Below are 16099 nucleotides of genomic sequence, written 5' to 3'. Positions count from 1 at the left end.
TCACAATGTGTAGGTGCTGATAAATCTAAACCAATAATGAGAAACTTATTTTTTAAAAAAATTCTTAGGATTATAGGCTTAAAATTATAACTTTAGGGTAGTTTCTCAATTTTGATACTATTTTGAGCTAGATAAATCTTTTTTTTTTTTTTTTTTTTTGATACAGGGTCTCAAATTCACAGAGATCTGCCTGCCTCTGCCTCCCAAGTCCTGGGAATAAAGGCATGTGCCGCTACCACCCAGCTACACAGATAATTCTCTATTATGCGAGTGTGTGGGGGAGGACAACTGCTCTGTGCCATGTTTAACATTATCTCCATTCTCCTCTCACTATTACTTTCACAGCTGTGACAACCGAAATGTCTGGACATGAATGAAGATCACCTCCTTCCAACCACTTTCAGAAACATAGCTTTACTCTGTTTACAAGCAGAGTACTTACTGCTCAGCGAAGGATAGGTATATGACCACATCAGTCAAATGAAATCAAAAGGCAGACTTTCCCTTGAGTTCAAACCCAAGAACCACAACAAATGTGACTGACTAAACAACTAAACAAACTAGTGAGTGAGATGACTGATCTCTATATTCAACTTGATTGCATCTGGAATCCAATGAAACCTAAGCTGCTGGGAACTTTCCTGAGCTATTTTTTAGATTAGATTATCTGGGCTAGGAAGGCTCACTCTAAGTTGAGGCAGCACCTTCAGGTGACAGCACAGATAAAGTAATGTGGAAGAAGGAAACTTCCTGCCTTCTTGCCCTCACTCTTAATGGCAAGTCTGGCCTCTCTGGTATGAGACAGGCTTTGTTAGATTACCCTAATTCAATCTAATAAATCCCCCTTTAACACACACACACACACACACACACACACACACACACACACACACATACACACACACACACACACATACACACACACACACAAAATCAGTTCTGTTCCTTTAAAGAACACTACTCTCTCAACTCATGGACCAGGGTGGAAGTTCTCCACTAACTGCTGGAAGGTAACTAGTGACCACAGCCTGTGGACATTTACAAGTACAGGGATCCGAGCTGAAAGAACAGCAGAAAAGGCACAGATTCTTCAGAATCAGAAGAGAAAAACAATCTGTATTACGTCATGTGCAGAGGCAATTGTATCATACTTCAAGATCTGAACTGTCCAATCAGTAATCCTCAGTCACATATGGCGACTGAGCACTTGATGTGTGGCTAGTGTAAACTGGGATGTGTTGTAAGTGTAAAACAAACCTTAGATTTTGAAGATTTAATTCAAAGTAAGAATGTAAAGCATGTCATTAAAATTTTTTACATTGTGACTTATTATACTTATATTTTAGAAACATGGCTTGGTCATTTTCACTTGCTTCTAAGGATTTAGAATCACATCTATGGCTTCCATCTGTAGCCACATCATTTTATTTATTTATATTTATTTATTTATTTATTTATTTATTTATATTTATTTATTTATTTATTTATTTATTTATTTATTTATTTATTTAATATAGAAAGCATCCTACTTGGTATAGGAACTGCTGTATGCCTTTAGTTAACTTGCTTTTTAACTTTTAAAATATATGGTGGATTTAACCATACATACGTTTTCTTTTGGGTAGAATGTTTGCCATTTCCTCACTGTGGTGGCTATTTTTGGTTGTCAACTTGACTACATCTGGAATTAACTAAAACCCAAACAGGGAGGGGCACCCCATGAGGGATGTTTTTGGCTTAATTTGAAGTGGGAAGATCCACTTCTAATATGGACTTTTGAGGTAGGAAGACACACCTTTAATCTGGGCCACACCTTCTGCTGGCAGCCTATATAAGTATAAGGAAGAAGGAAGAATTTGCCCTTTGCCTGCTTGCTCTCTTCTGCTAGCAAGTCCATTCCTTCACTGGCATTAGAGCCTACTTCTTCAGGATTCCAGCATCTACTGAAAACCAGCCGACATCCAGCCTTATGGACTGAGCAACTACTGGATTCTTGCATCTTTTGTTTACAGACAGCCGTTGTTGTTGGATTAGCTGAACCACAACCTGTAAGTCATTCTAATAAGTCCCCTTTATATATATATATATATATATATATATATATATATATATATATATATATATATATATTCATTCTATAAATTTTGTTACCCTAGATAACCCCGTCTAATACACTCACCTCTAAAAATTTTAATCACAAAATACAGACAGATGTTCTCTCATTACTTACAGATTTTTTTTTTTTTTTACTTCTAAAGTATAAGTATCCACCTATAAGGAATTCTAAAGTTTTTAAAGGGAATTTTCAATAATATGGGACTAGCAGTTGCTTGTTATTCTCTTTAATCACAGAAAGGAAACCCTGGGAAAGCTTGTTACTACACGAGGGAATTAACTGCTTTCTTCAGATCTTTGTTTCACCAGCATTACAAATATAGGATGGAACAATCACACAAGTGTGATGTTTTTTGTGCATTCAGAATTTTCCCATGTATCCATTAGATTTGGGGGAAAGAAATTTAGAATTTTCAAGACATTAAGTTAATGGTAATGTGGTAAAGTCCTTAGTCTTAAGGTCAATAAAGAGCAGCATTCAGAAAGCATGTGAATTCAAAAGCAGATAATACGTTTCAGGACTGAAAGAGGCAGATGCTGTAGGAAACCTTTAAATAAGCCAGTTATCCCTGGCAGTTTAACTAAAATATGCCCAAATTTTGGCCAATGAAAAACCTAATGAATTTATTTCAAGTCATATTTTGTGACAATAATATTTGACCATTATAAAACTCACAGGGAATGAAATGAAAAGTAATACTTGGGTTCTTTTTCTGTATAACCATGGTCTCAGTTTCTACGGTTAGGTAAAGCACTGTCCAGAGGTTAGCATGTTAAACTCTTACATCTACAGATACAAGTATAATTAAGAGTTAATAGAAACTTCTCATTAGAAAAAGGGTGAACAGGTTATGTTGGTATGATACTTTGAATGAGGATGGCTCCTCTAGGCACATATATTTAAATGCTTTGTTCCCAGTTGGTTGAACTCTTTGGGAAGGACTAGGAGGCATGGTCATATTGGAGTAGGTGTGTCACTGGGGTTAGGCTTTGAGGTTTCAAAAGCCCATGCCATTCTCAGTTACTTTATTCCTCTGGCTCGCGGATCAGGAAGTAAGCTCTCAGCTACCACTCCAGCGCCATGCCGCCCTGCTTGCTGCCCTGCTCTCTACCATGGTTGTCATGGATTCAGCCTTAGGAAATGTAAGACCCAATAAACAGTTTCTTCTATAAGTTGACTTGGTCATGCTATCTGAGCACAGCAATAGAAAAGTAACTAAGACAACTAGAGATTATAGATGAACAAGATACTATTCTTCAAACACATTATAAAACAAAGAAAACCAATGTACCCGAAAGGGCACGATGTTTCTTAAAATTCGCATAGAAATGGGTACAGGCCATTTTAATTTCCTCTCATGATAACGTATGATAGTTTACTTAAAAATATTCAAACACAGTGTGTTAGATTTTTAGTTCCCCACTTCATTATTTTGGTTTTACGAGACAGGGTTTCTCTGTGTAGGTTTCTTTCGAGACAGGGTTTCTCCTGGCTGTTCTGGAACACGCTCTATAAAACAGGCTGGCCTTGAATTCACAGAGAAGGATTGCCTCTGCCTCCAAAGTAGTGGGATTAAAGGTGTGTGCCACCACCTCTTGGTAGCTTTTAGTCCCTGTACTAGGTGGTTTTGTGTGTCAATCTGACACAAGCTAGAGTCATCACAGGAAAGAGCCTCAGCTGAGGAAATGCCTCCTTGAGACTCAGCTGTCAGGCATTTTCTCATTTAGTGATCAGTGGGGGAGGACCCAGCCTATGGTGGGTGGTATTATACCTGGGCTTCTGGTCCTGGGTTCTGTAAGAAGGTGGGCCGAGCAAGCCAGGGGAAATAAGCTATCAGCTCCTGCTTCCGGGATCCTGCCCTGTTTTGAGTTTCTGTCCTGACTTCCTTCAGTGATGAACAGCAATTCTGAAGTGTAAGCCAAATAAACCTTTTCCTCCCACAACTTGCTCTTTGGTCATGGCGTTTCATCACAGCAATAGAACCCTTAAAACAAGGCCTGGCAGTGGTGGCACACGCCTTTAATCTCAGGAGGCAGAGCAAGGTGGAACTCTGTGAGTTCGAGGCCAACCTGGTCTACAGAGCGAGCTCCAGGATAGGCATCAAAATTACACAGAGAAACCCTGTCTCAAAAACAAACAAACAAAAAATACCTTTGATAAGGTGTCTGTCATGAACTACTTAGCAGAAGAAAAGCTTTATTTTGCCTCCTGGTATCAGTGTCTTCAGTCACAGGCTGCCTGGCTCTATGTTTCTGGGCCTCATACCAGAAGTGTATGTGACAGCAAAGGTGTCCAGGTCATAGTGGTCAAGAAGCAAAGAGAGATGAAGCCAGGATAAGAGATACCTTCCCAAGGCATGTCTCAACTGTCCTTTGTTCTTCAAGTAGACCCCACCACCAACTTTTCACCACATTCCAATAATTTCATATTATCCAGCAAGGGATTAATACATTGATTAGATCAGAGTCCTCAGGATTCAATCATTTCCTCAAAGCCCATCAACTGGCAACCAAAATACCAGTGCCGTTTGGGAGGACACTTGATACTCAAACAAGACACACTGTCAGTAAACCTTCCCACTTTACAACAATCAACTAACACTGCACTTAACCAAGAAGGTACTATGCAATAAATGGCTCTTTCAAATTTTAAGGTGACAAAGAAGAGTTTTTATTTCATAAAATTTTTATAGGATTTAGACTACATTTTCTTTAAAATAGGTCAACCATTTTATTCAATTATGTTTCCCCCTTTTTGGTTGTTGTTTATTTTTAGACAGGGTCCAACTATGTAGTCCTGACTGGCTTGGAACTTGCTATGTAGACCAGGCTGCCCTCCAACTCACAGAGACTTACCTGCCTCTGCCTCGTGAGTGCTGGGATTAAAGGTGCTGATCACCAAGCCTGGCTCCTATGTTCTTGTATTAGGCACTGGAACACAATGAACAAGACAAATCTTTCTACCATGAAGTCAATTAAGTATATAAAAAAATAAAGTGAATTTTGGAAATGCTAATTACATTTTTTTTTTTCAGACAGGGTTTCTCTGTGTAGCTTTGCGCCTTTCATGGATCTCGCTCTGTAGACCAGGCTGGCCTCCTGCCTCCCGAGTGCTGGTATTAAAGGAGTGTGCCACCACTGCCCGGTAGCTAATCACATTTTAAGAGGGTAGTTTTAATTTAAATATGGTTAGCATAAAAGAAGACATAAATCACAATGACTTTGATGCAGTGTCAAAGAGATTCAACTAAAGCAATAAGTGAAAATGGATATCAAGAAATGGAAACAGCCAGGTGTGATGGAACACTTCTTTGATCCCGGTGCTCAGGAGGCAGAGGCAGGTAGGATTGAGTGAGGTTGAGGCCAGCCAGGGTTGCATAGTGAGACCCTGTCTCAAACAAACAAACAAACAAACAAACAAAAAGCAAAAAAAAAAAAACAAAAACTCAACCAACCAAACAAACAAACAAACAAAAAATAGTGGGAACCATCATTTATTCCAAAGTCCTATACCACATGCTGACGAACGTCTGACTGTCCACAGTACAAACATCTCAAAGCAATAAGACAGTAAAGAAGTGAAACAAATTCTAAAATAATTAAAAATTTACTTGCCAGTAAGAGCCAGGACATAAGCTGGATATGGTGGCTTTATTCTAGCATTTAGAAGATTGAGGCAGAAGGATTGCTAGGAGTTCAAGGTTCCACCTAGGTAGGGCCTCAGAGACAGTGTATCAAATAATAATAATAATAATAATAATAATAATAATAATAATAATAATAAAAAGCACCGGGCGGTGGTGGCACATGTCTTTAATCCCAGCACTCGGGAGGCAGAGCCAGGCGGATCTCTGTGAGTTCGAGGCCAGCCTGGGCTACCAAGTGAGTTCCAGGAAAGGCACAAAGCTACACAGAAAACCTCTGTCTCAAAAAACGAAAAAAAAAAAAAAAAAAGGCTTCCATATTACACTTCAATTTTAACAGGCCCCCCAGACCTTAGCACAACTGACTCCATGATGGCAGTACTATTCAGGCCATAAAACTCAGCATAAAGACAGTGCTACCTGCCAAAATGAAAACAAAGACCTAATCCACCGATGTCCATAGGTCTGGGAGAGTCTCCAAAAATGTACTAACCTTGCCTTTTGGTTTCTGTAGTTCCACGTCTGGCTAACTGTTCTTGTTAACTGAAGCATGTCAAATCAGGACATAGTTTTTGTGCTTAAAAGCTTCCTATGAGAAAGACTTGGGACTACATTCGGATCCCAAACACCCAATGTAATGGCTGGTCAGCTAATAAAGACTTTCTATTGGCTTAAGCACACGTCCAAGAAGTCTTCTCTGGTGGATATCCCACAACACAATCAGACCATTTGTGTTTCCGACAATTCTGTTCTAAATTAATCCGTGTCATCTTAAAAGCGTTTGTTTACATTTATAGCTATCAGACACATTAACAAAAGGAATCAAATCACCCTTGGTCCTCTGGAGCCCCACAAAATACAAATGAAGCCAAAGGCTTAGTTCCCCTCCAGTCACCTTCATAATTAACACGGTTATACACTTAGCATTATATAGTGATCAGAAATACTGTCTCACTCCGTTGGTTTGGGTACTTTACATTTTAGTTTGTGATTAGTTCCCAAAGCTTGAAGAGGAGGCAGACTGGGTACGCCCTGGGAAACAGAGATGCTTTCAGCAAGGATGCCCTTATCTCCGAAAATCCTCGTTAGACTAGAAACTGTCCCGCCCCACGACTCCATAAAAGTGCTGTCTTAGGTAGCAAACATGTCTTTCTCCTTGGAATCCTTAACTTTCATTTCCAAGCCAAGGCTTTTCTGAAAACAGTAATTCTAACCCTGCACAGAGCAAGTTCTCGCGAGAGGACAACGTAATTGCGAGACTGCGCCTGCGCGCGCCGTGACGCCAGTACTTCCGGTAGTCTGCGCCGCGCGTCTACTTCCGGTTAGTGGCGGAGCGCTTTGGATCTGGCTTGTTTTCCGCGTGGGGGAGTGGAGAGGAGAACCGGGTCGGTCAGCTCCGGAGCCCGGGGTTTCGAGTGGCGAGCCGGCGACATTTCGCGCCGCGGGACCTGAGCCGTTTCGTTGGTAGCGCGCAGCTCGCCGTGCGGGGCGGCCGAAAGCGCGGAGAAACCGAAAGGCAGACCCCGCCGCTCCCGGCCGCTCCGGGTCGCTCCGGGTCGCTTTGCTCCGACCGCCCAAAGCTGTTTATAATCGCCGGTGGACTGTAAGTACCCAAGGCTAGGAGAGTTCACTGCACCTCGCTTTTTTTTTTTTTTTTTTTTTTTTTTTTTTTTTGTTTGTTTTTTCGAGACAGGGTTTCTCTGTGTAGCTTTGCGCCTTTCCTGGGACTCACTTGGTAGCCCAGGCTGGCCTCGAACTCTCAGAGATCCGCCTGGCTCTGCCTCCCGAGTGCTGGGATTAAAGGCGTGCGCCACCACCGCCCGGCTGCACCTCGCTTTTTAAATAGCTTAATGGAGAGAATGTGTGGATTGATTGGGACTGTCTGGCCGACTTAACGTCTGTTCCTAAAATCCCTCCTCAGGCTCGGCGGTTTCTTTTGCTGTTTGTTTTGTGCGGCAGAGTCTAGAGCCGCCCACTTGGTGTTGCATCTAGTAGACGGGTGAATTTAACGGGGAAAATGCTAGAGGGGCAGCATGTTTAGAGATAAGAATGGAGGCTTAAGTAAAAAGTTAAGACAAAATAGACACTAGCTGGCGATCCACTTAGTTGCTGTTTTCTTTAGAACTCGTTAAGAATTTAAAATTATACTAACAATAGTACCCTTTTTAACTGTTGTAGGAGCTGAAACTTTTTAAGTGCAGCAAGTATTTCTTGGAGGAATAACTCACCAGGAATTAAAGATGAGTAAGAGCAAAGATGATGCACCCCATGAACTAGAGAGCCAGTTTATCTTACGACTGCCCCCAGAATATGCCTCTACTGTGAGGAGGGCAGTGCAGTCTGGACACGTCAACCTGAAAGACAGACTGACCATTGAGTTACACCCTGATGGGCGTCATGGAATTGTCAGAGTGGATCGTGTTCCATTGGCCTCAAAGTTGGTAGATTTGCCGTGTGTTATGGAAAGCTTGAAAACCATTGATAAAAAAACCTTTTACAAGACAGCAGATATCTGTCAGATGCTCGTGTCCACAGTAGATGGTGATCTATACCCTCCTGTGGAGGAGCCAGTTGCCACTGCTGATCCCAAAGCAAGCAAGAAAAAAGATAAAGATAAAGAGAAGAAATTTGTTTGGAACCATGGAATTACTCTACCTCTAAAAAATGTCAGAAAGAGAAGGTTCCGGAAGACAGCCAAGAAGAAGTATATCGAATCTCCGGATGTGGAAAAGGAAGTGAAGCGGTTACTGAGTACAGATGCAGAAGCTGTTAGCACTCGTTGGGAGATAATCGCCGAAGATGAAACGAAGGAGACAGAGAATCAAGGCCTTGATATCTCCTCTCCAGGAATGTCTGGCCACAGGCAGGGCCACGACTCGCTGGAACATGATGAACTTCGAGAGATATTCAATGACCTCAGCAGCAGCAGTGAAGATGAAGAAGATGTAAACATCATTGACACCGAGGAAGATCTGGAGAGACAGCTACAAGACAAGCTCAACGAGTCAGATGAACAGCACCAAGAAAGTGAAGGAACCAGTCAGTTGGTTATGGGGATTCAGAAACAGATTGATAACATGAAAGGCAAGCTTCAAGAGACCCAAGACAGGGCAAAGCGCCAGGAGGACCTCATCATGAAAGTAGAAAACCTGGCTCTCAAGAACAGGTTTCAGGCTGTTCTGGATGAACTCAAACAAAAGGAAGACAGGGAGAAAGAGCAGCTTAGCTCTTTGCAAGAAGAGCTAGACTCACTTCTAGAGAAGTGAGAATGTTGATTTCAGTCCTTAGACGGTCAGCTTGAGAGAAATTGTTTTTCATAATAAGATCTCAAAATTGTTCTTATTTTCTATAATGCTAGGAGTTTTGTTGAATTTTGTTGGTTGTTTTCGGAAACGTTGTGCCAGGTTTTCATTCTTTAGGAAGTAGGATTACATAGGCTGACGTAAGAAGATTTTAAGTAAGATTAGTGAAATGAACAGTTAGCTTTAATCACTTTACTATAGGATTTTATTACTATTTGTCTCTTTTCCAGAAATGTTTATTCCTGTTCATTGGTGCTAAGATCAGTAAGAAGCTAGCCTACAGGCAGTTAAGTTAGTTCATGTTATTATTATTTTTTTTAAGTTTTTAAGTATATGTATACAGTAGCTATTTTATTAGCTACTCAGCAAGTTTCCATGTATAGAAATGAAAGTTATTTCATAAAGTTGTTTCTTGCACAATAAAAGCTACTAATGTTCACATTATAATGTTTACCTTGTTCTATGAATAGTGAGAGTTGAGGTGGATTCATGGAGTTTAATGACTGAATGGTGTGGTCATGTTTTGTAGATATATGCTGTTCTTTTGTATTTTCAGGAAAAGGAATACACGGGGTAAGGAAATGGAGAAATTCATCTTTGCATTATATTTAAGGTTCAGAGCCACCTAGAGGTTTGAGAACACTGGGGTCCAGAGCCTTCTTAAACTATCCTAGTTTTCATTAAGCGCTAAGGTTGTCTGTGTAAAGTACAGGAATCAGCAAAAAAATGGTTATCAGATAAACCATTCTGCCTATTTAGATTAAGATTACATTCTTAACTATTGCCAATTTAATTGCTATAGTTATTTAATAGACTGATGCATGTTCCTGTTATTAATATTTCCCATTATGAAAGGCTGTATTCTGGCCTGGTATTTTAAATTTTCATACATACATTTTTCACTTTCTCTGAAGCATTTAATGTTTCACAATTGAGAGGGGTATTTTTAGAAAAAAAGTCAGACTGATAAGGAGCATAGTTAAAATTAGTTTGTGTCAGATTGGTTTGTAAAACTTCAGTTTGAATATACTTCATAGGCTGGGCGGCGGCGGCGGCGGCGGCGGCGGCGGCGGCGGCGGCAAAAAGAAAATACTTCATAAAACAAAGCTTACTTAAATTTTCTCTTTGTCAGGATTTATTAGTGGTAAAGTGTAGAAAAATCAATTATTTAGACTTCAAGTCCAGCATCAAATTTCTTTTCTTTTTTCTTTTTGTTTTTTTGAGACAGGGTTTCTCTGTGTAGCTTTGGTGCCTTTCCTGGATCTCACTCTGTAGGCCACACTGGCCTTGAACTTACAGAGATTTGCTTGGTTCTGCCTCCTGAGTGCTGGGATTAAAGGTGTGCACCACCACCACCACCACCACCACCACCACCACCACCACCGCCTGGCCAGGATCAAATTTCTTGATACTTAGAGGCTTCAGAAGGCAATTTCCCTCACATCTGGTCATTTATCCTTTACCAAAACATTTTCAGAAGCTCATGACTGCAATGCAGATGAAGAAAGATTTAATATCTGGCTTTAGAGTCTTTTTTTTTTTTTTCTTCAAGACAGTGTTTCTCTGTGTTTCCTGGCTGTCCTGGAACTTGCTCTGTAGATCAGGCTGGCCTCGAATTCACAGAGATCGTCTGCCTCTGCCTCCCAAAGGCTGGGATTAAAGGCATTGTGCCATAGAGTATTTCTTAAGGTCAGAAAATAATGTTTTCTTAACGAAATGGTAGGTGAAAAATTCTAAGTGTATCTAAGGTTTTTTTTTTTTTTTTTTTTTTTTTTTTTTTTTTTTTTTTTACCATGCCTAAAGAATTGACACTGAGAAGATTGAGTATTTGACCACTTTTTACTAAAATCTGGATACAGGTAAGGCTTGAAGGCCATCAGTGTTTGAAAGGAATGATGCTGGATGCACATTTTTTTTTATTAACAAAATACTCCACTGTTGTGGTTCCAGTTCAATTATTAGCTCTACTTGGATTCTCTCAAAGACTATACTTTGAGTCTGATATGAACTTCAGCTTTAATATATTCAACTGTGTCCTGGAAATACTTAAAAGCAGCCCCCTGGCAAGCCGAGTATGTGTGTTTAAAATGGAAGTCACTCCACCCCTCTCATGGAGAACTTGCCCTTCTGTTTTGCTACTGCCAGCTGCCACAGCTGCGGAAGCCCCAAACTAGAGCTTGACAGCTCTACATCAAAGCATGCCTGTGTTTCCCTATGGATCAGTGATTTTGTTATGTGATTTTTGGGCGTTATAATTTGAGCATAATCTGTTTGCTTCAATTTTCGTACCTTTGAAATGGAGGTGTTAGTATTACCAGCCTCACAGGGCTATTGGGTTAGTGGTTGAAATCATATGACAGACGTACTTAGAACAATACTTGGAATATGGTGAGTGAACAATGAACAGAAAAACATTCCCATTCACTAGACTGGATCATACTAGTTAAACAGTCTCTTGAATTAAAGAGGAATTGAAATGATAGTAGAGCGTTTACAAAGAAACTTTTTTTTTTTTTTTTGACTCACTGTGTAGCCTAGGCTGGCCTTGAACTCAATTCTCCTGTCAGTGTCAAGTGCTGGGATTACAGGTGTGTATGACCAGGCCTGGCTTAGGAAATAGCTGTTTTAATTAGGGTTTGATTCAGGTTCCACAAAGGTTCTAAATCAAAGCTTATAGTTTGGAAAGTTTGCTTCAAATATCTGCAACATAAAAGCTGACTCAGCTTATTACTGTAGCTTTATTGTTTGTTTCTGGGCACCTTTGTATTCATATTAAAAAGTGGCATAATGAATGATTATCTGTCACATAAATTTTACAAGCTAAAGACTAACGAGTGGGATCCAAATCCTGCATTATCGTTAAAGTCACTTTTCTCATGCATCTCTTGGCTAAAAAGTATGGTATGGAGCTGAACATTTTTCAGGGTTTCTGGGTTCATGAACAAGTGCTTTTTTCGTGTGTGTGTGTGTGTGTGCCTTGAAAATGCTAAGCAATCAATATATCACTGAACTGCATACAGGTCTTGCCCCCATGAACAAATTTTGAAGACCTTTAAAAGAAATAATGCTTTAAAATATTAAGATTCCCTATAAACAAGTAATTTAGAGATTCTATAAAAAAAAGCAGCACCCTCCCATACCAACTTCCTAGAATAATTTACATTAACATTTTAAGATGTATTATCCCATACCTTTATTTGATGTGTGTATAACGGATTACATTTATGTAGTTTTTTATTGCAAAAGTTATAGTTTTGTTTAGAAACTTGCCTAAAAATATGAGTAAGCTTACTAATGTGTGAATCAGTGTCCTCACAAAGTTTCTTTCTAATGCTATCCACTACTGATTGTTACTAGCTGTAAAGATAGGAACTCATTAAAGTCTGTACTCAGAGCTGTGGTACCTATCCTATGAAGTCAGGTAACTTACCCCCATCTCACAGAGAACAGAAAGTTTATTTTTCTGTATAAATTGAACCAATGAAGGCCCCATCTCAAAACAGGCACACATTTAGTGTAAATGAGGTGAAGGGCAGTTGAAAAGGAATTCAAGTGCAAGCCTGTATGTATTTACTATAGGGACCCTGTTAAGTCAGTGTTTAGGTATATACACACAGTTGAGATTAGATGATTAGGAGCTGGAGAGATGGCTGAGAGGTTAGAGCATCTGGTGCTCTTGCAGAGGACCCAGGTTGGGTTCCCAGCACCCAGGTGCTGGCTTACAACCAATTGTAAGCCAACCCTCTTCTGATGTTCGTGGGCACTAGGCACTCAGCGGTGCACATACATGCAGTCAAAACATTCATAAAATAAATGTTTAAAGAAAGATGATTGTCTCTAAAGAAAAGTTATGTCAGAGAAAAGAATTCCCAATGTCGACAGTTGGACAGTCTCCAAAGAAAAGGCCAGGTTATCTACTGGGGAAAAAAAAGCCTGTCTCTTACTTACCATGCACAATCTGATCTTTAATGTATCACTTTTTGTTTTTCAGACAGGGTCTCTATGTAGCTAGCCCAGGCTGTTTTGGAACTGGCTCTGTATACCAGGCGGGCCTTGGACTCAGAACTGCCTGTCTCTCCCTGGGATTAAAGGCATGTGCCATTACCCGGGTAAAAGCATCACTTTTAAATACAGTTCGGGAAAGCTAAATGAAAGAAACTTTTCAGCACAGTTTGACCCCAGATTTGGTCTCACCTCCAAAATCGTTTGTTTGTACAACTCAGATTCCCACCTCTCCTGCTCCCAAAGAGAAGAGAAGAGCATTTGGCTAGAGATGTTTTGTTTTGTGCCGTGGACTCAAATGTAACAATTCCCAAGTATTTTATCTTCTTGATTATTCATTTTTTGAGGCAGAGTTTTGCTATGTATCCCCTACTGTCTTGGAACTCACAAAACCTGCCTCTGCTTCCTGAATGCTGGAGTTAAAGGTGTGGTCCCCCATGCATGTCCTGTCTTCTCTATTTTAAATCTCTTTTTCGGTAGGCTGTGCCCATTAAATCCAGACTAGATTAACTGAGAGCAACTCCCTGGTGTCATTTTGTGTGATAAGAAACTGGGAAATCTGGCCCCCAAAGGGGGAAGTGTAGTCCACCCAGCTATGCACCCGCTCTACCACTGACTTACACCCCCAGCTCCAGCTAAGAGTTTCCTTGTACGTATTTATGGGAGAAGTGTCCCTGAAGCATTCTGCCTCTGCCCACGCGGACAGTGGGGCACTCGTGGATGCACGTGGCCGGGGGGTTATTCCCAAGCGGCTGGGGAGTGCAGCGGTCCGCGGCTTTGGGTTGAGTGGCCTCAGCTGGGAGACAGAGCCTGCAGCAGCCAGCCCTGGGAACCCACGGTCACTTGCCTTCTGATGACACCCACGGAGGGGCGGACGAACATGAAATCCATCCTGCCGTCCAAGCCGCCATAGACCTCATTGCGGGCGGCGCTGGGGGCTCAGCGTGTGTGCTGACAGGGCAGCCCTTTGACACCATCAAAGTGAAGATGCAGACATTCCCCAACATGTACAAAGGCCTCGCCGACTGCTTCCTAAGGACCTATAACCAAGTGGGCTTCTGGGGTTTATATAGGGGAACCAGTCCTGCACTGCTGGCCTACGTTGCCCAGAGCTCTATCCTATTCATGTGCTATGGCTTCTGCCAACAGTTTGTCAGGAAAGTGGCCGGAGTGGATCAGAGCGCAGAGCTGGACGACTTTCAGACTGCCACGGCTGGGTCACTGGCCTCCGCATTTGCTGCGCTGGCCCTCTGCCCCACTGAGCTTGTGAAGTGCCGGCTGCAGACCATGTATGAAATGAAGATGTCAGGGAAGACAGTACAAACCTATAGCACAATTTGGGCTATGGTTAAGAGTATCTTCCTGAAGGATGGTCTCTTAGGCTTCTATCGTGGACTTCCCACCACTCTATTTCAGGAAATACCTGGCTATTTCTTCTACTTTGGGGGCTATGAACTCGGTCGATCATTTTTTGCCGCGGGAAGACCAAAGGAGGAACTAGGCCCTGTCCCTTTGATGTTAAGTGGAGGCTTTGCTGGGATCTGCCTCTGGCTTATCATATTCCCAGTGGACTGTATTAAATCCAGAATCCAGGTTCTTTCTATGTCTGGGCATCGAGTAGGATTAATCAGAACCTTTTTAAGTGTTGTGAGAAATGAAGGAATATTAACCTTGTATTCTGGAATGAAAGCCACTCTGATTCGAGCTATCCCTTCCAACGCTGCTCTGTTTTTGGTCTATGAATACAGCAGGAAGATGATGATGGACGTTGCAGAAGAATACTGAAGTGTTTTGATGAAACCCTTGTCCAAGCACATGAGTGTGAGGACCATGGCTCTAGATATCAAAGAGTTCAAGACCAACATGGAGTTGTCTTTGACTGAGAATTTTGGGTTTGTCCTTCCTTCCTCCAAATCTCAAACTTGGTGGAGAAATCTTTATATCCTATGGTTTCTTTCCACAAGCATACTGAAATAGAAAAATCACTGCTTTTGCTGGTGGTGGGATCTGCAGGGTGAACCCAAGAGCCTATGTACTTGAAGGTTATCGGGGCTGCTTCATAAATCTATGTAACATCTTAAATGGTCATGTGTTGTAAGTGAAACCTAGTTTGGTTCCCTGTTAGTGTCAAGAACCATCACAACATCTAGAGCTGATCATTTTTCATGAATATAGGTATCGCTTAATCCATTCAAGATGTGGTTGCAGTTTAAAATCTGTTTAATATGCACCACACTAGGCTGTTAAAGTTTTGAAAGTCTTTATGTGACAACCAAAACACTCATGTTGATTTATGAGAAGAGAATGTACCTGTGTATCAGCATGGCTTCCACATTCTTGAGTAAAATTTCAGAGTAGGCATCCTGGATTTTCTACTCCAGTCTTAAATAGCGTGGTTCATTTTCAAAGTATGGTTACTATTCTACACCGCAATAGTATTGTTAGGTGGGGCCTTGGGTATTAGGCCTTTGGGAAGTGGTGTGGCCTTTACTGGCACTCCTTTCCTCCCTTCTCTTCCAAAGAAGCCAGGCTTTAGATTGAGGAAAGAGATAAAGGCATGGGGCTATGAAACTGTGCTTAGATGAGCCCTGTAGATCAGTAGTCTCAACCTGTGGGTCCCTTGACCCTTGTGGGGGGTGTTGAACAACCCTTTCACAGGGGTTGCATATCAGATATTTACATTACGATTCATAACAGTACCAAAATTACAGTTAGGAAGTAGCAACAAAAATAATTTTATGGTTTGGGGTCACCATGACCTGAAGAACTGTATTAAAGAGTTGTAGCATTAGGAAGGCTGAGAACCACTGATGTAGATGAAGAGAGTTCTAATTTGCTCTCAGTCTCTGGGTCCTGGCCTGGGCAGGAGTTCACAGTGTTGTATTGGCTCATTTAGGGATTGTTGATTCACTTTAGGTCATTCACTGTTCTCTGTACCATCTCCCATTCTTCCAGGAAACAGAAAGTACAAAAACCAAGAAAAGGTTTTGTTCTATTTGGTGACAGAGTGAGAGTCCCCATGGGTGACGTTATGTC

The 16099-nt window shown here is 41.2% G+C and overlaps 2 protein-coding genes across 2 annotated transcripts; both read left to right on the top strand.

Annotated features, from left to right (window-relative positions):
• The first annotated feature begins 7070 nt into the window (after positions 1 to 7070).
• Taf7 (TATA-box binding protein associated factor 7) lies at positions 7071 to 9508 on the top strand. The gene is made up of 2 exons (XM_059246083.1): positions 7071 to 7362; positions 7938 to 9508. The coding sequence occupies exon 2, from the start codon at positions 8000 to 8002 to the stop codon at positions 9023 to 9025; it is 1026 nt and encodes a 341-aa protein (XP_059102066.1). The 5' UTR covers positions 7071 to 7362; positions 7938 to 7999; the 3' UTR covers positions 9026 to 9508.
• A 4281-nt stretch (positions 9509 to 13789) lies between these two features.
• On the top strand, positions 13790 to 15145 carry LOC131895586 (mitochondrial ornithine transporter 2-like). The gene has a single exon (XM_059246070.1). The coding sequence runs from the start codon at positions 14051 to 14053 to the stop codon at positions 14846 to 14848; it is 798 nt and encodes a 265-aa protein (XP_059102053.1). The 5' UTR covers positions 13790 to 14050; the 3' UTR covers positions 14849 to 15145.
• The last annotated feature ends 954 nt before the right edge of the window (positions 15146 to 16099 follow it).

The sequence above is a fragment of the Peromyscus eremicus genome, chromosome 19 (assembly GCF_949786415.1).
Source record: "Peromyscus eremicus chromosome 19, PerEre_H2_v1, whole genome shotgun sequence".
Lineage (NCBI taxonomy): Eukaryota > Metazoa > Chordata > Mammalia > Rodentia > Cricetidae > Peromyscus > Peromyscus eremicus.
The sequence above is the reverse complement of the archived record's forward strand: the minus strand, read 5'-3'. Positions and strand labels throughout refer to the sequence as shown.

Bases quoted from the DNA above. Each gene is read 5' to 3' on its own strand.
- Taf7 (XM_059246083.1), top strand. From the start codon at position 8,000: ATGAGTAAGAGCAAAGATGATGCACCCCATGAACTAGAGAGCCAGTTT.
- LOC131895586 (XM_059246070.1), top strand. From the start codon at position 14,051: ATGCAGACATTCCCCAACATGTACAAAGGCCTCGCCGACTGCTTCCTA.